At 41.5% G+C, this 27,597-nt stretch overlaps 2 protein-coding genes across 6 annotated transcripts in view; one reads left to right on the top strand and one right to left on the bottom strand.

Annotated features, from left to right (window-relative positions):
* Positions 1-17,196, top strand: part of RARB (retinoic acid receptor beta) — a 497,859-nt gene extending 480,663 nt beyond the window's left edge. For both annotated transcript variants that reach the window (XM_074945645.1, XM_074945646.1), the window contains 3 exons: positions 8,182-8,386; positions 9,896-10,054; positions 15,862-17,196. In XM_074945645.1, the coding sequence (XP_074801746.1) occupies positions 8,182-8,386; positions 9,896-10,054; positions 15,862-16,058 (561 nt within the window). In that variant the 3' untranslated portion in view covers positions 16,059-17,196. The remainder of the gene's footprint in view (positions 1-8,181; positions 8,387-9,895; positions 10,055-15,861) is intronic.
* TOP2B (DNA topoisomerase II beta) overlaps positions 16,152-27,597 on the bottom strand; it is a 128,266-nt gene continuing 116,820 nt past the window's right edge. Inside the window, exons 30-36 of one of the 4 annotated variants that reach the window (XM_074945642.1) lie at positions 27,320-27,478; positions 25,401-25,605; positions 24,515-24,594; positions 23,974-24,084; positions 21,504-21,626; positions 17,965-18,062; positions 16,152-17,732 (exon numbers count right to left, since the gene is read on the bottom strand). In XM_074945642.1, the coding sequence (XP_074801743.1) occupies positions 17,571-17,732; positions 17,965-18,062; positions 21,504-21,626; positions 23,974-24,084; positions 24,515-24,594; positions 25,401-25,605; positions 27,320-27,478 (938 nt within the window). In that variant the 3' untranslated portion in view covers positions 16,152-17,570. Of the gene's footprint in view, positions 17,733-17,964; positions 18,063-21,503; positions 21,629-23,973; positions 24,085-24,514; positions 24,598-25,400; positions 25,606-27,319; positions 27,479-27,597 lie in introns of those variants that run through there. The other 3 variants (XM_074945641.1, XM_074945643.1, XR_012638272.1) reach the window with 3 other exon arrangements.

The raw sequence follows: 27,597 nt of genomic DNA, 5'->3' as shown, positions 1-27,597 counted from the left end.
ATTTATTTGGTAGATTTCACAAAAATATAAGTGGTCTTTGTCTTAGTAATAGCAAAATGATTGATGTTTAACTCTGCAAGTACATAGCAAAGACTGATTCTTGAGAAAGTGATGCACCATATCACAGAAAATATGGCAACCTTCAAGCCATACTTCAAAAGTTTATCAAAGCACGTCCCTCCTCATTATCTGCCCACCTTTCCTCTGCTCCTCTCAAAAAGGGAAAGCAGCAAAACTGCACGTGAGTTACAGCAAAAAACTTAAATTATCAATAAAGGGAAAAAAACCTGAAATTTGTCAAAAATAAGCTCAGGCTTCTATATAGTGGAGAGACATAACTTTTTCTTTTGACATTTATGCAGGTTTTATGTGACTATTTTATGTGCTGCTTAAAAAGAAGAAAAAGACAATTACCATAACAACCACAGAATCATGTGGCACATCTTCTGTCTGTGAAATGCCCAGCACATTAACTAAACCTGCGCTACCTGTATCTAATCTGAATAGGAATGCAATTACATATTTTTATTTAAGTTAAATGTCAGTCATTTTAGCAGTGTATTAATAATGCATGTTTTTTTCCTGCAGTAGTCTATTTCCCATAATTATAAGGATGTATTTCAAACCCTTGATTTGGTTTTACATTTGTACACAGGATACACACTCTATACACAAATGCTGCACATACATCTGCATGATGCATACATACCACACGTACTACATGCACATTGCACTTACATGTACACACCACGCAGTGCCTGTACGTGCATATTGCTGAGATCATAATGCACACACACTGAATATGCACCACACATGTATTGCTCCCACACACACACTCACAGCTATTTTTTTCCTTGTTTTGTGAACAGGGGAAATGAATCTTGCTGGTGGCCTAAGGGAATGGTGCATGCTGAAGGCAGCTGGAGGGCATGCCCGATGAGTCAATTCCTCTCATGACACCATTTCTGTTTCTGCCTTGGGAACTCAGCAAATGGTGTCTACTGTTACTTGTCTAATGTGGACATGGGCATGTTTTCACAGCTGGAATAGACCTGCATTCTAATGGGGGGACATATAGTGTTGAAATATACACGCTAATCTGGTCAGCTAAACAATAAAGGTTTTGTAGGGTGCTCAACACAAACTCAGATCCGGTAAGAATTTCAGGTGTTGTGATTGATGTAATCTCCTCCTCATGTCTGGAAGCCACTCCTCCATAATTGTATTCCTCCACTTTGCTACTGCTTTTGACACTATGGACCATCCACTTGGTCTCTTCCTGGGGCTTCTGTGATTTGAATGTTTCCTGGCTCTTCTCTTACCTTCCCAGGTGCTCTTTCCCAGTTGCTTTTGGCGGATTCTCCTCTTTCTCCACCCCCCTCTCTCGGTTGGGGTTCCACCAGCTCTCTGTCCTGGGACCATGACTTTTTTCTTCTCTTCACTTGTGCTCCTGGTGACTTCCCTCTTCCTCTCCTATGGGTCTCTATTCTTACCTCCCTATTAAGGAGTGTCGAATCTGTTGTTATTTATGTGCGGGCAGTGTGCATCTCATTCAGTCTCTTACTCCCTGCCACATCTTTCTGTCTTTCGTGTATCACTTCTTGGATTCCCCACTGCTTCCACAGACTAAACAGATGAAAAACATATCCTCACAACTTTCTGCATGACGTTTCCCCAGCCTGGTGAATGGGCTGTTTTTTGCTCCTCTCTATACAGCTAGACTGACTGACTCCAGGATAGTCCCGTGTCTGGAGCAGCCTGTCCTAAACACGCCAGTCTTCCTTCTACATTCAGTTCAGCAGGATATGGTGTGTTTTTTCCTGCATCAATGGTGGTGTGCCCTCCCAGGGGAAGGAGGGAGGAAGAGCCTGATTTGTGGCACTGGATTCCCCAATCTGAGGTGAACTTGTTCAACTTCTCCTGCCACCAGCCTCTGAAAAACTTATTTTATGGGAAAACAGAACAGTATTGCCCTGTATATTCTCACATGCTGACACAACCTCATGTAAGTGCAAATAATTACGTGTGTGGATACACACACTAGTTATGAGCCAGGGAGTCCTTCCCAGGCAGCTCCACCTCTGAACAGACAAGGATGTGCTGCCTGGGCATATGGAAGTTTCCTTGAAGTTTCTGCCATTTACTCAACTCTGCACGCCCCTCTGCTCCTAGAAAGTTGGTGAACTCTGCAGGAGTGTTTGTCCGGCTGCTCTCTGGTTCTACAGGCAGGGTGTATATACCCTGCAGGCCTCAAGAGCCATGGATACTGGGACACACCAGATCTGGGAAGCCTGCAGAGCTTTTTAACTGCAGGGCCAGAAGGATGCTTGGCCCTGGAAACATGCCCTTCAGTTCTGTGGAACTTTCAGGAGTGCAGGATTGCCGTGTGTGGCCACCTCTCTCCACAATGGAAATTCATCCCCCACCCTGTCCTGGCGAGTAGGGGATGCTGCCACTTCTCAGCTTTGGGTCACTAGGCAGGAGGAGATTAGAAGCAGTAGGCTCACAATCCGCACTGTCCTGCGGTTGCTAATCCTCTTCCTGTGGGCTGGGGGCTTCCTCTTCCCTGGCACTCCACTGATTCTTGTTTTGAGGCAGGCTGGGACCTCCTGTTATTCTTTGGGTACCCCAGGGAAAAGGGGTTTCCTAGTCCATCACCTTGCTGCCACTGCTGCCTCCATGTTGGATTGACCAGGAAGAAGGGGACCACAGCTAGACTCTGATTTTCTTCCTCCCTGGCCTGCTGCCACTCTTTAGGTTGCCCTACCATAGCCACCAGCCAAGCAGTTGGGCCCCTGTGGGACCCTCACCACCAGCCCGAGAGCAGTAAACCCTGTGGGGCTGCTGTGGTCCATTCCCTGTGGAGACTCCTGCCCAAGTAGCACATATAGGTGGTGCCACTAGGAATGGAGCTGTGGAGGTCAGGGACCCACATTTTTTTTTTTTACATGCCTAGGGTCCCAGTTTGCCTTAGTTCAGCCCTGATAACATGAGTTCTGCCCAGGGTTCCTTTAGAGTTTATAAATTATCAGCCTTGTGGACTTTATATGGTAACTAACTACCACTGTGAACTCTTAAAATCCTTTATACCCTGGCAGTTTGACTGTGGCTATGAACTTCATAAAATGCATCCAGTGTGGGCTGTGGAATTCTTTTAAACTCAGAAAAATTATAGTGAATAATGCCAAGCTTTGGAGAACAGTTAGAAGCATCTGTCCTCGCTGAGAATTGTAGACTTGTAGAGATAAAATGCTACTAAAAATAAAAAGAATTCAGAAATCTTTGCGGAAGTGACTGCTTCTTATTTTACAAGTCGCCATGTCTGGATTTCCTCTCTGCTTATCCACAAATGAACAGAAAAATTCCACACAAATTGGTTTAATGTTGGCAAAGTTAGTAGAGAAAAGGTTTGTTGAAAAATTGGTCACAGCCTTAAAAATGGAGAGATTACTGTCACTTCATAGTTCTATCTATTGTTGTCTGTAGGTGAGAAGGAAAGTTCAATCTGTCTTCATTCCTTTGGTACAAGAAGTAAGAATTTCTCAGCTCTAATCCCTAAAATTATCATTCTTATTTTGCGTGTTGTAAAACTCATGCAGTGACACTAAGCAGGCATTCTTGTGTGCAAAATAATAGGTGCTAACTGACAATTATTTGGACATGCCACTGCTGGATTTTTGCGAGAGCACCTGCTGTGGCTTCTGTTTCCAGGAATTCGAACTGTCTATCAAACCGGTTAAAAAAAGTGAAAACAATATTATTGAAAGAAAGTCAAGACTGCCTTTATAAATCTGTTTAAAAGAGACTGCTTAACAGCAGTGAGAGCTTTGTAAATTTAGCTTTCTGAATGTGTTCCTTTTCCTTTTGTGTAACATGTTTTTTTGCTATTTGTTCTTCCTTCATGAGGAATCCAGATATTTGAAGATAAAAATATTCCTTAAAACAAAGGATGCTTTAATCCTTTGCATAAGAACTTTATTTATGGCTGCAAGTGGCATTTCACTGCAGTGTGACAATTAAAACACTTGGCTGCACTCCGGAATCTAAACAATATTAAAGACGTTAGGGGAGGATGTTTCTAGACAGTGGTTCAGCTTAAAACAAAAATATCAGTGTATCTGTTGCTCTTCAATGTACTGATATTCCCCGTGTGTTCTGCAGTGAATCTAAACTTGATATTTACTTGACAAGGAGTTTGCTTAAGAAAGGGCTTAGTAATGATTATGTAAGGCCATTGTGTTTTTCCGTTCTGCATGAAGGGAACAAGTACCACACAGTTCAGAATGTTTTAGATGACCTGTCCCATGGTTTAATCATAAGGTGGTGTGGGAGGAGACACTTGAAAGAAATCTGGGAACTGATTGCTCCAGTCAAGTTCAGGTGCACTGCAGAAGAGAGACATCCAAGCTTCTGCTGTGCCAGTGTTTTAGTGCCCCTTCTCTGTCACATGGTCAACAGCACTGCTGACAAAGGCATCGCCATGGCCATTCTGGCAAAAATTGGGTGCATAATGCTCTACTGGGGCGGCTCCCTGGCACCTATGATGGAAGCTGTAATGTAGACAGTGTTCAGGTATTTTTAGCACTGTGTCATTTAACCCTACTGTGAGTCCCACCCGTATGCATTATTGAGGAAGAATGGGGGTGGGGGCGTGAATGGTACTAGCATAAAGGTCTCTACACTTGGGCTATGGCTTAATTTTGCAAATTATCTTGCAACTTCAAATTAAAAAGAACTGAAATCCAAGAATTGCCAGTCAGAAAGTTGGAAATCTGACCAGCATTGGCTACTGTCATATTGGGATACCACTGTTGTCGCTGTGGTTCTCATAGCGAAGGAGTTACACCCTTAGAGGTTTTATAGAAGGAGGCTCGGTGTTCCCAAATAGCACCAACAGAGGAGTACATCAGACAACCTGCACAGGGTTCTCCAGCTCTGAGTTCCACGATAGAAGAAGCAAAGCAAATCACGTTGTTCACAACAAACAGCATGCTCTGCTAAGTGATAGATGTTTGTTTTCTCTACAGTCCATTGGGTTAAAGTGTATCGAGATTCTTGCTCTTGCAGTTCATTTTATCTCTTCTTTTATTATAATTTTTAAAAAATGATTTAAGAAAACAAATCATTGACAAATAAGCTGCAGGAAACTGTAAGGTCCCTAAAGTGCAAAACATGGTATTATAAATTCATGGGGAATGAAAGTGGAAGAGATGCTTTGCCCACCTTTACTTATTGGCAATATAAGTATGTAGTTTGTTAAAATCTGCTAATAATCCTGAAATATACATTGGGCTAGTACCCATTCTTCTGTAAAGATTCAGGACATCTGACCTATCACCACTGTCTTAAACAAGAACATTTATGCTGGAGGGCATTTGTGTGTACAAAGTGTTAGAAGTACCATGAATTAATCAGAATTGTTCATGTTGCTGCCAGTTATATTTGCCTCTTTTGATCATTGATTAAAAAGGAATTTTGAGAGCATATTCTAATTCAAAGAAAAATATATTTAATTCTGACACACACATCCCCTCAGCCCAAATTCTTAATACTTTGATGTATGCCCAGACTATGGGCTAAGACAGAAAATAGGGGAGGTGCCTTATACAGAAATATACCATATTCGGGCTTTTACGGAGGTTTAAAAAGAGAGAGAAAAGCTTCCCTGTAGGTCTCTTAATGCCATTCCCTTTGATTCTCCTCCCCTCTCATTTGGAACATTGTTGCCAGGCAAAGATGAAAGAACCAACCACAGATTGGTCAGCAGCCAAGTATTTGAGGGCTTCTGAGTAAGAGCTTCTGTAGCTATAGAAATAATTAAAATTCTCTCTGTGCTAGGTTGTATTTGTGTAAATCTTTTTTTGTTGAGTCTCTTAAACAAAGTAAGCTAGCTGTACAGGAAATAGATGGAGTCAAACCCTGATAAAGTAGCATTGTGAAGGCAAAGAATATGAATGTGAGCTTAGCCAGCTAATCAATTATATTTTGTGTGTTCTTTCAAAGTAAAACCTGAAATTTTATAAACTGTTTTTCACCATAGGTAACCTGAATGTATGTGATGGGCTGTGTCAGTTTTACTTACATCCTTGTACCCATGTTCTTCATTAACCCAACAACTGTATAAATTAATCCATGCCATCCAGGAAACCTTTACATATAATGGTTTTGTCTTAATTGGCATAAGAGTTCTTTCTATCTCTTAAGAAATGCCTGGCACCTACATACTGAATGCATCACTGTGGTACCATAGAGCTTCCCCTGGCAACACTTACTAATCGAATGCAGAGCATTCTAAATGTGTTATCTGTGCATTTTCTCCGCTATGTCGAGTCCTCCCCATCCTATAATGGAACGTTCTACTTTGCTGAGGGTCAGGCCTGACTGGTTTTACACACACGAGTAAACCTACTGAAATCTACGCTGCCTCAACTCGTAAAACAATGTAAGATGCTTTCAATGGCAGGAAAAGGAACCTCTTCCCCAGCCAACAGGGTTCCCAGTGTTCTGATTGCTGAACAGGACCAAGTAAAGGAGCAGGCTGTAACTTAGAACAGGCAGAAAATATTATAAACGAAGAAGAAGAAGAAGTTGGGCCAGCTCTGCAGACAGTCTGTCACAAGCTTGGAAGTGAGTTCCCAGGCTGGCAAAGGAAAGGAGCAGTTGCAGAGGTGTTAAACTCAGCCACTGGGGGATGGAGAACTTTTTGTGTTGATCTCTAGAGATCCTTCTACCAGCTTGAGGGAGTGGGTGCTGGTGTGCCTTCAAGACCAGTAAGAGTCACCAGGACAGAAGGTCTTTGATGGCAAAGGATGTGAAGGGGGAAAAACTGGGATAACTTTAGTCTCTGTGGAGCTGGGTCCTTACACACCAAGAGAAAAATGAAATAGCATAGGTTCAGATCCTTCCCCTATTAAAGTCAGAGGCAAAAATCCCACTGACTTGAAATGGAGGCATGAGCAAGCTCAACGTGTGCATCTGTAGCAAAGCTTTATGGGAACAGAGATATTTAGATCAACAAAAGATGAAAAGCACACATAATCAAAATACAGTCACTGTATCAGATTATGATTTTTCACTGAAGTGACCGCCCAAAACTAGAATGCTCTCAAATGTGAGCCTCACACCCCGTTGCATGCTGTCAGGAAACAGTAGTGAAATGCAGTATTTGTTACAGGTGAAAAATGCTTTTATGCTTCAATAGAACTATCCCCTCTGTGCTGCCTGCTCACTTACGAGCTACCAGCCCTCACCATCTCCCAGGAAGTGCAGCAATCTCAGAGAGGCGGTAGGGACCAACCAGAGTGATGGTGGAAGAACACTTCAGAATGTATTGGGTACTGATTAAAAGTGTATTGTTCTGCGGTGATCTGTTCATCTGAAAAATCACAACTGTGAATTTGCCTTTGCTTCTTTACGTGTCCTACCACTCCCAGTTAGACCCTCTTCCGACTAGATCTGCTGACTCCTACAGAGCTGATTGTGTACAGATGGTAGCACAGTCCCGTTTGCTATGAAGTCTGCCTCTGGTCCCTGCAGTTCCACTCAGTTCTGTTACTTCTCTGACGCACACGCAGAGGGGACAGGCTCAGGAAAGTTTTTGTATTTCCTTATTCATAATATTTTTGAGACTTTACTCGGAATTGGAGCAGTTATATAGAACAGATCCACAAAAATCACTAAAATGTGTGTAAGCCCAAACACAAGGCTGGTGTGCTGTTACTGATAGGACCAAGGACTGTATGTTAGGGGCTAGAGTTACAAGGCTAGAGTTACAAGGAAACACCACTGTAGATTTAGACTGATAGTGGGTACTAGCGGCTTGTTGTGTATCTATCAGGATAATATTCACGACTTACACAAACCTTGGGAACAGAAGTCTTGTGATCATTTTGGCTAAATGGGAGTTCATGGGAGAAGTTGACTGGCCTAGAAAATTGCCAACTTTTTAAACATTTAGCAGAGAGAAGACTGGGCATTTTCAGTTTGTCTCCATGCACTTTGTAATAATGAATTTTGGCAGCAATAGCATAAATCTTAACTTTATGTAATCAATATTCTGGGCTCTGTGTACTGTGGCCTCAGGAGTAGTTTGCTGTGTCACAAAAGCTGTCTGGACTCTTCATGACAAATCTTTTCTCGGATGAACATATCAAATTTCATTCTTTTTCCCTCCTCCCACAGATCCTTAGAATTTGCACAAGATACACACCAGAGCAAGACACTATGACATTTTCAGATGGCCTTACCCTAAACCGAACTCAGATGCACAATGCTGGATTTGGTCCACTAACTGACCTTGTGTTCACATTTGCCAACCAACTCCTGCCTTTGGAAATGGATGACACAGAAACAGGCCTACTTAGTGCCATCTGCTTAATTTGTGGAGGTATTGTACAGCGTGAACTTGGATACTTTAAAAACAAATCCATTAGGATCTCTCCTTTCTTAATAATTTACATTGCTAAAATATATAATAATTAGATATTTAAATAATAGATATTTAAATAAATATAGTATATATTTATTATATATAGATAGATCTATGTAATATATTAATTTCTATATGCAAGTTACATTCAGGGCTTTTCATTTGGCCAAAGTTTGTAGTCCTTATACAAGTAAAATTGTCATGGAAATCAGTCAGCTAGATCACTAGGAGTTTTGCCTCAGAGAGGAATGCAGGATTTATCCTATTGGGTCTTTTTTTTTTTATTGTAAACTATATATGGTATTATGTGCACACAATTTCTTTTGTACAAGAGGGATTTTTAATTTTTTTATCCAACTGCTCTCCATAAATATGTGTGCACATACACGTGGATGTGTGTATACACATATGCACACACACACACACACATATATAGACAGAGAGATCCTGGGCTCAATCCTCCTTTCCAAAATTGTCGTTATGAACAAGATTTTAGTCCAACAAATACACCAGTAGTGCTGACTTGATTTCTTGGGTTTGATCATGACTTATGTAAACAGACACTCGCAAGTTAAACTCTAGTCAATTTCAAAAAGTTGTTTCAGCTGCACCTGAGTGTCTCTGCCGAATTTTACTGCTCTTTTTAAAATAATGCTTCTCTTTCACCTTTTATGTGCAAAACTCTGACACAAGCAGGAGAAACTGACCTAAATTCGAAGTAGACGCTTAGGTGCTGTCAAATGCGCATAGCAAGCAACTTTGTTCTCTCTAATTTCTTTCAGCTATAATACTCTTAGGCGTTACCCCCAGCAATAGCTAGCCAAAAATGTAGAGACAGAAGTGTGATTGTTAAACTAGTGGTATACCTTTAATATAACTTTTATTTAAATATTTTTCTAAGCAGAACCCATCGGAATAACTGGGTTTCTTAATGTGAGACATCAGCATTAGTGTGAGTGGCAGATCAGAACCCTGAATGTTTCCAGTGACATTTGTTGTAGTTCAGGCTAGTGCTGCCATCTGCTGATAGGCAAAGGTAATTGACTTGCTCGTGGAACTCCTGATCCAATAACCAAATGTGGCCTTTTAACTTAGTTGAGTCTCATTATAAAAATAAACACAAACAAAATTAATTTCAAAATGTTACATTTAGCATCATGCTCATCCCCTGGGGAGGGAGAGACAGGAAGCAGGGTAGTAAGGGTTTTGCATTGCTCGTATTGTAATGCCTCCAAGTAACTGAGGAACAGCATGGGTAAGATAGGAGGAGACTCGCAGCTTGTTCTCTTCCGGCAGAAGGATGATGACCGAGAGAAGAGAGACAGAGGGGTGGGCGTGAAAGAGGAATGAACTAAAAATCGGGAGACCTACAGAGTTTCATTCAAGAACACGGAGGAACCTCTTGTTGTTTGAAGGTTGTGAAAAACATTAGATTTATACCAATGGCAGAATTTTTATTCTCTCCAGACCGCCAGGACCTTGAAGAACCAGCAAAAGTGGATAAGCTACAGGAGCCATTGCTGGAAGCACTGAAAATTTATATCAGAAAGAGACGACCCAACAAGCCTCACATGTTTCCAAAGATCTTAATGAAAATCACAGATCTTCGCAGTATCAGTGCGAAAGGTATGGTGTGCGGTGGCCTCTTCACCATCACAGTGTCAGGAGACAGCTGGCGTGTAGAACTGGATTTATGCAAAAACAAAACCCACCTTCTTTTATTTTTCTTTGCTGGGAAATCTTTGTTTAATTCTTTTTATCTATGTTTGTACCGCACCCCCCTGTAGATATGCACCGTGCTTTAACAGCACCATGCCGTGTATACAGAAAATGAGATTTTGGGCAAAGATGGGTTAGGAATGAAATTATGCATCACCAGGAACTGTCTTACCAATTATTTTAACATCAGAATCAACCTCTGAATTGGCCTTTGTTAATCTTCTTTTGTATGCAACGTGTGGTTGATATTTGGTGGTCAACCATCTAACTGCTGCATCGAGGGTGACAAGGTGTTGCAGTCCCCCTCCAGTCTTCTAATTGTGCACTCTCCCCACCACGTTTGACCACCTGCATTGCTGCCCTGTAGTTGAACTCTGAAGATTGGGCTGAGCCAAATTTCTGCATTGTGGTGACCACTCTGTGACACTCGAGTCCAGGATCTGTGTCCAAGGTTGCAAACAGGTGGATGTAAGTTAGAGCTTCTGAAATTCATCAGCATGTCTTGTCCAGAGTTGCTGTCACACTGTGAGGTGTAGCTGTTGGCCTGGATATGCCATTGTTCATCTGAAATTGGCACTAGGCCAGCAGCACTGAACATGGGTGTATGAACAGCTGCTGAAAAAGGATGTCACAAAGTCAGTCGTTGCAAGTCAGCAGGTGTAGGTTTTCCTTCTGGAGGTAGGCAGATACTCATCTCATCAGCTTTACATATGTGTAACTGCATTGGCTTCAGTGGAGTTACACCCGACTTACACCAGTGTGAGAGCAGAGGCAGGCCATGAATCTCCAGTTGAATAGTTAGTGCACTGATCCATTGTATCACCTGTCCCCTGTTTTTAATGGTCAGTATTCTACTTTCTTGAAAGTTTCCAGCCTCTCTCTTCTCCCCTGCAGATATCAAAAGCAATGTTAGGTTTCCTTCAGCTGCTAGATTTGTCAGATTTCTGTATGTAAACTAATGGAATCTGTTATACTGATTTAAAAAAAAAAACAACTGACTGCATTTGTATTTGACAGCATGCCTCAAAACTGTTCCCAGTCAGATCCCAGAAAAGAAGTCAGCATCTTAGTATAGTTGCTTTCAATTAAAATCTAAGTTGTCATAGCTTTAAGACCACAGGGATCTAGGTTAAGAGGTTAGAATTCAATTTATATGGTGACGTGAGATTTATACGCTGAAGTGAAAAGTTAGCCTTAAGGCTTGATGTAAATTAAAAGATCATTCTAGAGGGAAGTTCCAGAACTGGAGTAGAAAGCAAAAGTGGTCCTCAAAGATCTAAATATCATACATAGTTTAATAAAGCTCATCATTTGTTCATCAGGGTGAAGTTCAGAAAGTTGATTGTCTCTCTATCGGGCTAAATTTACAAAGTCAACCTGTAACAACATAAGGCTATAAAAATGTTTAGGAAAGGTCACCCAGTCTACCAATCGTGCTTCTGGGAAATTTTGTCTTATTTCCACTTTCCTGGGTTTTTTTTACCATAGCTCTTCTTATTGTAAGCGGGGGAATAGTCCCACTATTGTGGGGAACTTTCCTGGCTTCTGCACTACCCCGGTGAAGTGGGCTAGCGAAAGGATCTGAGTCCTTGCTCCCACTTCCTTTACCCAGTGGCCTCCCTGCCCTTGAGGACTCCCCTTCCCCTTCCACTCTCCTGTCTGGCAAAGTCCTCGTAACCCCAACAAGGCTGGGCCCAGGATTCCTGGGGGGCTCTCAACCCCCAACCCTGCTGCGGTCACCTAAGACAGGGGCTAGGGTGTCCCCACTCCGGGGTACTCTCTCTGCACTGGGCACTTCTCTGACCCACTGATCATTACATACAATTTAAAGCAAATGCAAGTTATTTAACCAACAATTAATTTTAAAAAGAATAAGGAAAAATGGGAAAGGTTAAAGGAAACATCACAGTGTCTCTGGAATGTCAGGGCAGTTCACAGTCTGTTCCTTGTAGGTTCCAGGCCGCCTTCTCAGGCTCTCGCTGTGCTCCAGGGTTGCTGTGGGTTGGACGCTCACTCTGGTGGTGGCCACACACTCTCAGGCTCTAGGTGGCAGGGCCCTTCTTCCCAACGTTACCCCCGCCCTGTCAGGGTTACCAGTCCCCCTCTGAGTCTGGCCTGCAGAGCCTCCTGGCTGAGGCATCTCCCTGTGCTGGGCCCACCCTCAGCTGCTCACGACACCCGGCCCCAGCTCCAGCCCCACTCTGCCTCCAGCTCCCTCAGCTGCTTCAGCTCTCCTCCCAGCACAGGTCTGCTCTGTGGGCTGCTTCTGTGAGTCTGGCTCCCAGCACTGACCTGCTTCCTGGGCTGTTTTTCTGGCCCCTCTGGATCTGGCACAGCTCTGCTCCCCAGCTCAGCTTGGGCCCCTGCTTTCACCTTAGCTCAGCCCCACTCTGTCTGACCCAGGCAATTCCAGCTCACACTGAGGACAGGACCTTCCTGGCCTCCTGACTCCCTGATTAGCCTGCTCGCCCTGTCATTCAGGCTGACCTGGAGTATTGGCCTTTCTCCATTGTTCCTGGGGACGAAGTCTCAGGGTCCTGATTTCCCATCAACCCTTCCCTCTTTTAGTACTGGAAGCTAGCAACTAAAACACCCCCACTGAATGTTAGTAAGGGGGCAACAGTCCCCTTACATTATCCATGCAAATTGCATCCAGGCACCTATATCCAAAATGCAGATGTTCAAAATACCTGCTCAGCTCCCCCCTAAGCCTGTAGGTGCCTCACTTTCCACTGGTAAAGTCCCCTTAGGGCCTAAATTTCTCCCACAGGGCATGCACCCAGCTGCCTGAGTCCTAGCATGACTGAGCAGCTTACTGGTTAAGGCCCCGTAGGGTTCATAAGGTAGGTATTTGGCCCACCTTGCCCGCTGGGCCCAGTCTGGTAGGCATACTCTCAGGCTAACATGTCTATTGGATTGAGTCCTGCATAAAATATCCACCACCATTTATCCCAGTGATTAGAGCAATAGCTGTGTTCAAATTCCCAGTCTGCCTGTTCCTGTGTAGCAGGAACTTGGGTCTCCCATGACCCAGGAGAGAGTCCTAACCTCTCTCTGTGGCCCAATGAATATTTAATTATTGACACAGAAGTGGAAAGTCTTCAACAGGAGACACAGAGATCCAGCTCATCCAGTGCTGCCTGCTCAGTTTTTTAAAAGGACTGATCTGACTTCAGCACCGAACTCCAGGGGAGGGTTCTCAGTCGTGACTCCTGAGTGGTCCAGAGGGAGGCACCTCCCTCTCAAGTTAGATGCCTAACTCCCTTTGATGGGCAGGTCTTAGGATACGCTCCCCCCTCCCCCTGTCTGCTTTTTCCTATGAGTTAGCTTATGCAGTTCCCTGCTCAGAATCCTGCTGCTTCTTCAACCCTTAGCTGAACAGTTGGCCAGAGCGACTGTTCGCCATTTGGTCTGTTCCTGTACGACCACAAGGGCTTGAAAGCCCAAGAGGTCAACTTTGGAACAGACTTGATGAATCCATGTAATAGCAGGTCTGCCTCCATCCCTCGGTTGGTGGAATTTTATCCTGGATGTTACAAGCTGTCCGGAGAACGGCATTCTCGTGATATGTCTGAAAAGTGGAATACCCTGTGGACAATGGCCCCAGTAGTCTGTAGACCAGAGCAACTGTAAAATCTGCATTACAAATTAAATAATTCCACTTGATACCCAATGTACAACGGTGGCATTTTATGTGGAAAGCCTCCAGCTTTCCCCAGTCTGAGTGGCATAGTCGTCCATGTTTCACAATCGTACAACGGTACAGAGAGGACACAGCTCAAATAGATTCTGAACTTGGCTGTTGTGCTGAGATTACATTGCTTCCATATTCATGGTAAACGACCCATGGCAGACGCTGCAATGTGAATCCGATGAAGAACCTCCATGTGCAAGTCAGAGCATGCTGGCTTTTATAAAACCCATTCTTAGGCACCTAACTCTCCCTTTCCATTGTAGAGGGCACCTGAATGCCTAACTTGGGGATGTGAATTTGACTTGATGCCTAAGTCCCCCTGATGAATCCCACCCTCTGAATACCTATGAGCAACAGAAATGCATTACTGTGGTAACTGAAAAGGAAAGGGATTTTTCAAAGGAGCCTAATTCCCTTACGTGCCAACAAAATCTCCACCATGCTAGCTATTTAAACCCAGTGCATTGTTATCAGTTTCTTGAATTCAGGGTAGTTCTAAGGTTTATTTGGGGGTTATACAAGCAGTGAGGGAAAGTAAATCCCTTGTTAAGCTGCAGGCATGGAGAACTTTCCACATACGAAATGTCATACTGGATAAAACAGAGGCCTCTTTAGTTAATTGTCTTGTCTGATAGTGGCCAATACTAGATACTTTAGAGGAAGGTATAAAGAAACATCAGTATATAATTATGGAACAACTTCTACAAGAATACGGTAAATTTCTTCCTATCCCATTAGTAATTGCTGGCTCATGCTCTGAAGCATATGAGCCCTTTTTTATTGTAATGCATTCATTCTAGAGTGCCATTTCTACATAAAAATACAATTAGTTCAGAGGAAACTGGTGCTATTACCTATAAAGTTTCCAAATACTTTAAACTACATTTTATTGCTTAGTGGAGTACAATCCTTTTGTTAGGAGGGATATGATGACATGTTAAAATAGTTTCTGTTTCATGGCATATAATGACTTTAGGTTGGAAAGAAGTCCGTGCTTAACCTGTGTTGTTCACATTTACCGTTTCTAGCACTGCATTTTGTAGTCTTTCATACGTATATTTAAAATGTCAAAAAGCCTGTGTCTGTTTATCAGCCTGTTGCAGAGGTTGCTGTAGTGTTGAAGGGATTAGAAACAAAACCTTAGAGTAAGCAGGGAGTGATGTTTTCTTATTTATTTTTGTAATCAGCTATAGAACATCCCTAGGAACAGACTAGTGGAATACTGGGAGTGAGTGTGTGTGTAAAGCAACTCCAGCAAAAATATCAGAGTGCACTCTACTGCTAAACAAATAAGATTTTCTGAAATTTCAAAATTAGAAGCCTTATTCTGATCTCATATTGTTGTAAATCAAAAGTAAATGGCGTAACCACAAAGGAACCAGGCCCTGTACATTAAGGCAAATTCTACCCTAACTTATATTTTATATCCTTTGCTGCTCCAGTACATGCAGTGGAGCTAAACTGATTATGAGTCAGGACCTTCTCCCAGTCCTTTAATTAAATTTGGTATTTTGTAAAGTTTTACCAGTATGGATGATTCTGAAGAGAAGTTGAAAATGGTTTTCTTTCACTAAAAAGAAAGTTACTGGTCAGTCCCTTTACCCATACTGTAGCTTGTAGCTTTTATTTTGAAACTTCACAAAATGTTCAAAAGGAATTGATCTAATATTGCTTTTTAGTGACAAATAATTCTGACGAGTTTATGTGTACACTCAAGTACTGCTTTTTTTACACTACTACAATTTATGAAATATGTTGCTTATAGAACCTTGTGCAACTCTGAAGGACATAAACAAACCACTGACCCCAAAATCTTGTAAGCAAAATATTTCATAAATTGATTACAGGCAAGGAGTTTAAACTATCAAACAGAGAAAAAAATCAAAATGAAAGGTTTCACTGTATCCCATCTCAATGGGAATACTTTGTCTTGAACTGAGATTTCTAAAAGTAATGCTTAATATTAATATGAACAGCCACGCTACTGTTAACCAAAAGGGTTTTTCTGTTGTTTTTAAAGGTGCAGAACGTGTCATTACATTGAAAATGGAAATCCCTGGATCAATGCCACCTCTTATTCAGGAAATGTTGGAGAACTCAGAGGGACATGAACCACTGACACCAAGCTCCAGTGGAAATACAGCAGAGCACAGTCCTAGCATCTCACCCAGCTCAGTGGATAATAGCAGTGTCAGTCAATCTCCACTTTTGCAATAAGACATTTTACAGCTACTTTAGACATTCCTAATACCTTATGTACAGGGATGAAAAAAGCAAGAAAAACATTTTTACTTCTGCTTAGTTTCTGGACTTAATATATATATTATATTAAAACTCAACAAGGACCAAGAAGTTTTCATATGTATCCGTATATTACTCCTTGCTGTTTAAATCTGTAAAACTAGAAAACGTTTGAAACTCTAAATCAGCCATTTCAATCAGCAACAAGAAACTAGTTAAGCTTCTATTTTCTCTTCTGAACAACCAAGACTGCATGGTGACAAGACCAAGCTCAAACTTTAAATTCTGGTTACATTTCTGATGACTTTGTACATACAAATGTATGGCTCTACTGGCTGTTTGGTGCTTTCCTTTTTTGTCTTGCATATCTAAAAGGATCAGGACATCAAGTTTATAAAAAATGGACTACTTGTACATGTCCAGCTAAGAACATTTAAAAAGACATTCTGATTTAGTTAGTATGAAAACGTGTCATTGCTCTTTTTGATGCCCTCAGTTTCTATCTCCTTCCCCAAAAAAGTATTCAAAAAATCTGCATCAGTGTAACTACCAGATCAGTTATTCAGATGTCAATTGTTCCACTGTTAATGTCACTTTAAAAGGTGGTTTATTACTTGGCTGATGACATATCTACACATTTTTTTCAGTGCTAGCCTCCAAGGCAGAAACACTTTTTAGTGTTACCATGTTTTTGTTTACAAGCCATTAGGGAAACTTCATGGGATAACCAACAGGCTTATTCACTACTTTTGAACTGGTGTTTATTTCCTTAAGAAACTGGGGCCAGGAGTTGGGCTTTCCCAACATGCCTGATGCCAATGGGCTACCACAAGGACTTCCAAAATACATGGGGGAGAGAATCTGGCTTCTTGACCTTGTTAAATCACCATGAATCAGAGTGAAAACAGTGGTAGAAGGGTTAACTGATTTAAAAAATGTCAGTTTCTTACGTTTCATTTAAAGCACTAGTGGATTTTTTTGATAATAGCAAGTCTGTGATGTACTTTCACTGGCTCTGTTTGTACATTGAGATTGTTTAACAATGCTTTCTATGTTCATATACTGTTTACCTTTTTCCATGGAGTCTCCTGGCAAAGAATAAAATATATTTATTTTAAAACTGTGTAGAAGCAGTACCTGTAGTCCGAATCTTCACACAAGAGTGACAGTTTTCCATTTTTAATGTTTAAACTTCATTTCAAAAAGCAGGTCTGCAGTTTGCAACCATGACAATTAAAATATGTGCTTTAGCACAGCTGACTAAAACATTTCTACGAGCCAGTCAGACAAATACATGACATTTCAATGAGTAAAAAAGATCATAAAACTGTAGGTGTAAGAACAAAATGTTAAAATGCCTACACACAATAAAAACCATCAATTACATCATCACATAAAATAAGTCAAATGTACAAAAGTCTGCGACAGAAGGGACAAAAGGACAACACAAGATATTTGTTGGAAAATGTTTGTGTGCTCTTTGGGCACTTAATTAAACATAGTAAAATCATCATCTTCATCAGACTCTGCAAAATATTTCACTTCTTTTCTAGCCCGACCCATCCGTGGCTTAGATGCTGGTTCAGAAGCAAAGTCTGACTGAAAGATGTCTACATCAGAATCCTGGTCAAAGGAGGCTTTCTTGGATTTCTTAAAAAGAAAAAGAAAAAACCCATGATGCGATAAAAATACAGAATTCTGACATTCACACTGGAAACAAACATTTCTATAACATCTAGATTCTAGACCTATCTAAAATCCCAGATCAGATTTAGACATTTTAAAATATTGTAAAAATGCTTCATGTGATACAGAAAATAATAGCCGGATATCAAGAAGCCAAACCTTGTCCTTTTCATGCAACAACAGACCCTGAACTGACCTTGCTTGGGGCTGACTTGGGTGTTTTCTTCCCAGGGTTGTATTCACCTTCATTTTCAGAACCAGATGCTTTCCTTTTCTTTGATCCTCTACCCTTTCCTGGTTGAGAAAAAATAAAATAATTTTACTGATATTAAAAAAGTGAAATTTCTTGGTGTTCTGAATGTTAGCAGATAGATTTCTAAAACAGCTTAATTTCATCCAAAGGCTAAAACATTCTACAGTTTCACTTCTATCTATGCAAAATGTAAGTAAAATGCTACCATTCTGCCACTCCAGTGTGTCTCACTTTCTGTTTCATACCTTTATTTTGCTTCTTTGAAACTATCATCTTGTCATAGGAATCTCACTCTTGCATTTCATGCACTCAGTTCAGGACAGGGCAGTGCTCTACTAGATCTATAGCTGTTGGATCTCTGAGGCGGTGGTAGTTAAATGAGATCTCCACTTTCCTTACAGGCTATCCATGACCAACTGTCATCATCATCTATTCAGAGGAATTAGCCTGATGTCTCATCACTGAGGCATTCTTTCCATGTAGTTTCTGGCTATTCTGTTCAGTCTGCTGTGTTGTATCTACTTAGGAGCTCTCAACTGTCAGGGAGTGGACCTACTATGAAATTCAGCTGTGGCCACAGTGTGAGGGATGAAAGCTGGTTTCCCACTGAACTGATTCAAAGGGCCAAAACCTCCTACACTAGGATATCTTTACTCTTTTACTGGGAACATGAGACCCAAGAGTGAAAATGGTATCTGAAGAATAAAGGTTCCTATAAGAAACATGAGTAATAATGAAGAAAGAGGTTTTGTACCATTAAATGAATTTCCATAAAGTACAGTTCACTTAGCAGTTTTACAACATTGTCTATTGTGGGAGATACCAAGTCAATGTGTAATGCTGTACCAATGAGAAACATCTCCTGGTGCAAGTGCTGGAGAAACAAGTAGGGGCAGAGCTGCTCTTGACCTGCTGCTCACAAACCGGGAAGAATTAGTAGGGGAAGCAAAAGTGGATGGGAACCTGGGAGGCAGTGACCATGAGATGGTCGAGTTCAGGATCCTGACACAAGGAAGAAAGGAGAGCAGCAGAATACGGACCCTGGACTTCAGAAAAGCAGACTTTGACTCCCTCAGGGAACTGATGGGCAGGATCCCCTGGGAGAACAACATGAGGGGGAAAGGAGTCCAGGAGAGCTGGCTGTATTTTAAAGAATCATTATTGAGGTTACAGGGACAAACCATCCCGATGTGTAGAAAGAATAGTAAATATGGCAGGCGACCAGCTTGGCTTAACAGTGAAATGCTTGCTGATCTTAAACACAAAAAAAGAAGCTTACAAGAAGTGGAAGATTGGACAAATGACCAGGGAAGAGTATAAAAATATTGCTTGGGCATGCAGGAGTGAAATCAGGAAGGCCAAATCACACTTGGAGTTGCAGCTAGCAAGAGATCTTAAGAGTAACAAGAAGGGTTTCTTTAGGTATGTTAGCAACAAGAAGAAAGTCAAGGAAAGTGTGTGCCCCTTACTGAATTAGGCAGGCAACCTAGTGACAGAGGATGTGGAAAAAGCTAATGTACTCAATGCTTTTTTTGCCTCTGTCTTCACGAACAAGGTCAGCTCCCAGACTACTGCACTGGGCAACACAGCATGGGGAGAAGGTGACCAGCCCTCTGTGGAGAAAGAAGTGGTTCGGGACTATTTAGAAAAGCTGGACGAGCACAAGTCCATGGGGCCGGATGCGCTGCATCCGAGAGTGCTAAAGGAGTTGGCGGATGTGATTGCAGAGCCATTGGCTATTATCTTTGAAAACTCATGGCGATCGGGGGAGGTCCTGGACGACTGGAAAAAGACTAATATAGTGCCCATCTTTAAAAAAGGGAAGGAGGAGGATCCGGGGGAACTACAGGCCAGTCAGCCTCACCTCAGTCCCTGGAAAAATCACAGAGCAGGTCCTCAAGGAATCAATTCTGAGGCACTTAGAGGAAAGGAAAGTGATCAGGAACAGTCAGCATGGATTCACCAAGGGCAAGTCATGCTTGACTAATCTAATTGCCTTCTATGACGAGATAACTGGCTCTGTGGATGAGGGGAAAGCAGTGGATATGTTATTCCTTGACTTTAGCAAAGCTTTGGATATGGTCTCCCATGGTATTCTTGCCAGCAAGTTAAAGTATGGGCTGGATAAATGGAAGATAAGGTCGATAGAAAACTGGCTAGATTGTTGGGCTCAACAGATAGTGATCAATGGCTCCATGTCTAGTTGGCAGCCGGTATCAAGTGGAATGCCCCAAGGGTCGGTCCAAGGGCCGGTTTTGTTCAATATCTTCATTAATGATCTAGAGGATGGCGTGGATTGCACCTTCAGCAAGTTTGCAGATGACACTAAACTGGGAGGAGTGGTAGATATGCTGGAGGGTAGGAATAGGATACAAAGGGACCTAGATAAATTAGAGGATTGGGCCAAAAGAAATCTGATGAGGTTCAATAAGGACAAGTGCAGAGTCCTGCACTTAGGACAGAAGAATCCCATGCACCACTACAGACTAGGGATCGAATGGCTAGGCAGCAGTTCTGCAGAAAAGGACCTAGGGGTGACAGTGGACGAGAAGCTGGATATGAGTCAACAGTGTGCCCTTGTTGCCAAGAAGGCCAATGGCATTTTGGGATGTATAAGTAGGGGCACTGCCAGCAGATCGAGGGACGTGATCGTTCCCCTCTATTCGACATTGGTGAGGCCTCACCTGGAGTACTGTGTCCAGTTTTGGGCCCCACACTACAAGAAGGATGTGGAAAAATTGGAAAACGTCCAGCGGAGGGCAACAAAAATGATTAGGGGACTGGAACACATGACTTATGAGGAGAGGCTGAGGGAACTGGAATTGTTTAGTCTGCGGAAGAGAAGAATGAGGGGGGATTTGATAGCTGCTTTCAACTACCTGAAAGGGGGTTCCAAAGAGGATGGATCTAGACTGTTCTCAGTGGTAGCAGTTGACGGACCGAGGAGCAATGGTCTCAAGTTGCAGTGGGGGAGGTTTAGGTTGGATATTAGGAAAAACTTTTTCACTAGGAAGGTGGTGAAACACTGGAATGCGTTACCTAGGGAGGTGGTGGAATCTCCTTCCTCAGAAGTTTTTAAGGTCAGGCTTGACAAAGCCCTGGCTGAGATGATTTAGTTGGGGATTGGTCCTGCTTTGAGCAGGGGGTTAGACAAGATGACCTCCTGAGGTCCCTTCCAACCCTGATATTCTATGATCTCATGGCTGCCTAGTTCATATTAGGAAATGAACAGTTTTCATGACACTCAGTTCTAGTTTTAGGAACAGTGCTGTTTTTTCATTCACAAAACTCAATTTGACCCTGTGTTATACAGAGAAGCTGAGAAAATCAGACAATTCACTTAATACAACATGCTTGGAAGTGTAAGCTTTAGTGGTGATGGGGTAACATTAGTAAGATATAATGTAGTAAAATTCTACAGATATGTATCTATAGTAGAATAATACACTAATCCTAACAATGCAGTGCACCAAAATCCTTACCTTTGGGTGGTGCAGTCTTCTTTGGAATGCCAAATTCTGAATCTGAATCAGAGTTTATAATTTCCATCTTCTTCCGCTTGGGAGATCTTTTAGGTTTAGACTGTATGTCTGAAGCTGGTTTTGCTGTTCACAAAATCAGAGATACTAAAGATGCTGAATTCACATATTAGGTTAATAAATCTTATAGTTAAATAAGAAGATACTAGGCACTCTGATTATAGTATAATTATCATGTAGCATGGGGTAATTAATTATTTTTTGTCAAGGTCCAGATTTTTTGGTCAAGGTATTGTCAAGGTCCAGACTCCAGAGAAAATAATACAAAAACAATAACAATACTGATGATAAGTAAATAAAAAGATGTCACAGTCCATTCAAAAGCATCTGGCAGTCCGGATTTGGCCCATGGTCTGCCTATTAACTACCTCTGATGTAGCAAATGAGTAGGCGAGAAGAGTTTTCTGTACTTGGGAAAATTATGCCCCTTATACTCAGGCTGAAGCTTTCTCTCTGTTGCATTAGCTGGAGGTCAATATTTGTCGTTTACGGAATTAACTGCATCAATGAGGTTGGAGCGCAAAAACTGAAATGTTTTATTTAAGACTCTTGTGTTTTGTGCGCAAATAACTCAAACACAGCTTTGTTTTAAAGTCTAAAAATGGGTATTTGTTTTTAAAAACAATGCATCACTTCAGTTTTGAAAAAAGTTAAATTGTCTGCATCCACATAGAGAGACTTCAAGTGTGCATATTTCTTTTTCACATTTATGACAGCTGAGAATGTTAACCTCAAAATGGAAAAACGTTCTATTCGAGTAAACATTTTTCTTTCAATGATCAGTTTTATGGTTTTAGACTTACATAATAAATTAATAATAGTTACTATATTGCACAAAGCCCAACTGTTTGTGAAGTGTGTCCCAAAAAAACAACATTCACTGCCCTGAAAAGTTTATAGCTGCTATCAGACATGACAGTTACTTTGTGGGGGGGGGGAGGAGGAGGAGGAGAAGGATGGGATAACAGCAGTAAGATATAGTGAGGCTAGTGAACAGCACAGCAGAGAAACGTTTTTCTGTTTGAAGAAGGATATGAAAAAGGAGGGGTAGCAGGAAAGAAAGCCTACGAAACTACTGGGGGTGAAACAGAGGAGGCAGGATACAGAGGCCGGTGTCATGAAGGAGTAGACGAGCTGGGTGCAGGAGAGGGGAAGGGAAACATGAAAGAGACAAGGGCAGAAAGGTATGGAGGGGCAGAGTTGTGCAGTGACTTAAAGGTAAAGGCCAACTAGTTTGAACACCATGTGGAGGAGAACCATATTTTTCACCATTTTAAGTTAAGGTGTGTGGTAAGAAAAACAAGTATCTCATCATTCACTAAGAGCTAGCAAAGCACTTAAGTATGCATTTATAATTGCTTTGTTAGAGTGGGATCTAAGTCTCTTATCCTTAAAAGACAGATCCTCTCTCACTGCGTTAGCAGTCCACAGGCCAGTACGCCACGAGATGGAACCCATAAGGAAGGATTTGCCCAGGAGAAGAAATAGCCCGTGGAAAGACAGATCAAAATGAAAATGGGAAGCATTTACACAAACACCACGATCAGAGGGTTGCCCACAAAGATCAGTAGCTTTGTGCCTCACTTTCTCTTCAGAACCATGACTGATAGAGTTGAACCTCCTGATGAGTCTTGGCGCTGGCTAACAGGTCTAAAAAAAATCCGAACATCACTGCGGGACCAGATTCAGCCAATGAACAATACACTTACATGGGGACAATTCACCCATTCTAATTCTCTCTGCAGCACATGCAAAGGCCTTCCTTGTGAGAGAGACCAATTCTGTCATCCCCACTGAAACAAATAGGGGACCCCCAAAGCTTCAAGGAGGGCCTCTTATCCTCAGGATTCCTAGTATCCAAGAAAGACAACTACGCTAAGTGAAATTGACCTTAATCTCCAATTCCCTACCAGATTCAGAGAATCCTGGTGATTTCTCCTCAGTGCTCATGTTATCTTTTATTTCTCTTAAGAACAGCCGTAAGAGATCCAAGAAGTGCTCTGAGCCTTTAGATTAGTTGTTTGCTCAACCCACTGGAGAAAACTTCAAAGCATGAGCACCTTGGAGTGACTACTTCAGTTTAAAAGTGCCTCCTGGAGCTGTCCAATATGGACCTAGAGTTTCACTCAGGTCATGGAGCCTCTAATGGCCAAAAAAAAAAGTTCATGAAGACCAATCTAAATTTTAACACTAATCTCAGATATGGAAAGAATTAGGATCTGTGATCACAGTGGCCAGTGAAGAGAGACAGACTAATATAATTAAGAAGCTGGAAGGGGTTTGTACCCTTTGTTCCACACCACTGGGTCCCAAGGAAAGGAACTCCCACTATGGGGATCTGTAGAAGTAATGTTATTTAGGAGAACTACTCTTTCAGTAAATAGGTTGATTTACTACAAATACAGCTAATTACCTTTTTTAGCAGCTACTGTTTTACTCTGAGTTTTTTCTGTTTGTTTCAGGGTAAATGAAGATGAGAAAACTGGAGCAGAATCCTCTTCATCACTGTCTAATTTTGTTGCATCTAAAAGCAAACAGACAAACGAAAAAAGAGTTCAGGACATGATGTAAGCATATACATTGACTGCATGATTTAATTCTACTAGATATAAAATGTATTTGATTCCAGTTAAAATTAAGGTTATGAAGAAAGTACACCTGACATTCTAGGGAGTCAATAAGGACATTGCAAATTCTTCTTATCTGTGATAATCTGACAACTACAAAACTTTTGGCATATGCTTTGTTTTTCTAGCATTATTCTTTCCAGATTTACAGAGATTTTTCTGATTTGACCAAATAACCTACAAAGTCTGGTGTGTGTGTGTGTGTGTGTGTGTGTGTGTGTGTGTGTGTGTGTGTGTGTGTGTGTGTGTGTGTGTGTGTGTGTGTGTGTGTGTGTGTGTGTGTGTGTGTGTGTGTGTGTGTGTGTGTGTGTGTGTGTGTAAACATACCATCATCTGTCTTCTGAGAATAAGATGGAAATGAGAACAGGTTTCCAAAATCTTGATTCTTCTTGTCGTGAGATGTTTTTCTACTTTAAAAAAAATGAAAAAAAGAAACTGTATATGCATTGTGCTATATACATTGTACTGTACAGGCACTGTACTAAACACTTCAGAGATTAAACTAGTATTGTAAAATATATAGCACTTTTGCCACCTCTTTGCAAAAATTTACCACTATATAACTATTTCTCAGCCAAATTCTTTGACCATTTGACATTATTGGAAATTTTCAGTTTTGCTATTTTTGTCAACCTATTTTGTATACTAAAACTGAGGCAGGGGGCATGGTGAGAAGCAGAGAAACTTAGCAATGCCATTTGGCAAGCAGCACCTTCAAAACTATAGTACTACTTGGGCCACACTATGCTTGCTTCCACACAGGTGCATTGGAAAGGTGAGAATATGCTGAGAATCCCTTCCCTCCAATCTACTCGTACAGGAGGCACTCATAAGGAGGTTGCAGATGCTGTTTAGGAAATATGGGGGAGGATAAGGTTAAGCTAAATCTAGGTTCCAAAGCTGGCATGTCCGTATGAGGCTATCCCTCCCCAGTCTCCAAACTCCGGGAAGGAGGGGGTCAGGAAGTATTCCTAGAACACATTATGTTTCATTGACACACACAAGTGAAATGCACCTCCACCCCTCCCCAGCAAGTATAATTTGGCCTTTAATACGATCATTTTGTGTATGCATATTATTAACTTGTTAATCCATTGCCCAATTGTCCCCAAAATGATCTCCATGTTTCTGATTCGAGATGGACCAAAATCACTAAAGAGTTATCTTAAATTAAAAAATAATATTAAAGAAACTATTTGGTTACTGTACTTACTCTGGTGAAGGTTTTGATTTGACTGGAGAGAAGTCATATTCATCTTTATCTAAACTGTCTGATGGGACAAACTCATCCTCTCGATCATTTATGACCGGAGATGCTTTTACTTTCAGTTCATCTAAATCATTATTATTGTTGGCATCATCGTCATCAGCATCATCTTCCTCTTCTGAGAAATCGAAAGTATACTTGGGTCTTTCAGCTAAGAAAAATGGAAAGCATTTCAATGTAGTTATTATTTTTATTATTGTAGCATATAGAATCATAGAAGATTAGGGTTGGAAGAGACCTCAGGAGGTCATACAGTGCAACCCCCTGCTCAAAGCAGGACCAACCCCAACTAAATCATCCCAGCCAGGGCTTTGTCAAGCAAGGCCTTAAAAACCTCTAAGGATAGAGATTCCACCACCTCCCTAAGTAACCCATTCCAGTGTTTCACCAGCTTCCTAGTGAAATAGTTTTTCCTAATACCCAGCCTAGACCGCCCCCACTGCAAATTGAGACCATTGCTCCTTGTTCTGTCACCACTGAGAACAGCCTAGCTCCATCCTCTTTGGAACCCCCCTTCAGGTAGTTGAAGGCTGCTATCAAATCCCCCCTCACTCTTCTCTTCTGCAAACTAAATAAGCCCAGTTCCTCAGTCTCTCCTCGTAAGTCATGTGCCCCAGCCTCCTAATAATTTTTGCCCTCCACTGGACTCTCTCCGGTTTGTCCACATCCTTTCCATAGTGGTGGCCCCAAAACTGGCCTCACCGGTGCCGAATAGAGGGGAATAATCATTTCCCTTGATCTGCTGGCAGTGCTCCTACTAATGCGGCCCAATATGCTGTTAGCCTTCTTGGCAACAAGGGCACACTGTTGACTCATATCCAGCTTCTCATCCACTGTAATCCCCAGATCCTTTTCTGCAGAATTTTGGATTTTGTTATATCTTTGCTTGCTAGATTGAAGAGCCTTCTATCAGTGTCCCAATGTGCTAGCCACTTCACAAACAAATAATAAAATGCAATCTATGTTTATGACAAGATGCAACAGGTAGAAAAAGCAAACAAATGGTGATTTGGGGGTTGAAAGGACAAGGTAATAAAATTAACAAATTTTGCATAAAAAGCAGAAATCACAGATTGCCAATGCCTAGCCATTGTCAGATGGCAGTGTTCTGTAGACACTAATCAATGCCATCTACATTCATCTCTTAAGGAAGGATGTGAAATCTCTCTCTTAAGAGGGAACATAAATGACTGAACCCATCTCCATTCTTTATTATTATAAAGCTTGAGCAAACTGTTCCTAAGTCCCTAAATTTATGAACAATTTTCAGGATACATTTCTCAGATGCTGTCTACCTCAGACTGTAGTATGTTCATATAGCAGGAGCTAAATATTTTAGAACAGATTGTTGTTTTTCTTTTGGTAGTTTTATAGTAGTCTGCCTCTGTTACCTAGTTAAAAATATATAATGTAGCTGCTTTGTAATAGCTGAATCTTGTTTCCATTTACCTATTTCATGAGTCTTTTTTTTTTCCTGTTAACTAGGAAGTATGGAGTTCTAGCAGCTGCCAGTCCACACTGCAAAACCTACTATTATAAAGAGTTAATTCCAAGAAACATTCATCTCTTAAGGAAGGATGTGAAACCTACCTCTTATGAGGGAACATAAATAACTGAATGTATCTTCTACTTTAATATAAAGCTTAGTGTTTTAAGCAGAATTTTAGCAGTATTTTAGAGCAGAATTGACAACACAAGCTATATGCAGGTTATCAAGTCCCCTATTCAAAGTAAGGAAAGATCAGGATTAAAGATATTCTGAGAGGCATATTTAAGATTAAGTTTGCATATTCTGTTCATACAGTAGTTCACCTACAGTCATTCTATAATACACAGTGCTTCTTTTACAAAAAAACTGGGAGTACCTGCAGCTCTTCTAAGCAAAGAGTCCCTTGGAATAATCACAGGTTCATTTTCTTCTAAATCACTTTCAGACTTGGATTCATCATCTGACCAAGGGTTTCGTTTCTTCACTTTTTTTGCAGTGGATTTTGTGGAAGATGGTGTTCTTCTCACCCTGGTACCTACAATAAAATGAAATACTTAGAACGGGGTAGGGGAGGGAGGGTGTGAAGGGGGTCGGGGGGGGGGGTCGGGGAAGGGGCACAGTGTTTTTTCTTATTCTTTATAATGCCTAAAATTG

This window comes from Natator depressus, chromosome 2 (genome assembly GCF_965152275.1).
Source record: "Natator depressus isolate rNatDep1 chromosome 2, rNatDep2.hap1, whole genome shotgun sequence".
NCBI lineage: Eukaryota > Metazoa > Chordata > Testudines > Cheloniidae > Natator > Natator depressus.
This window is presented reverse-complemented; position numbering and strand designations above follow the sequence as displayed.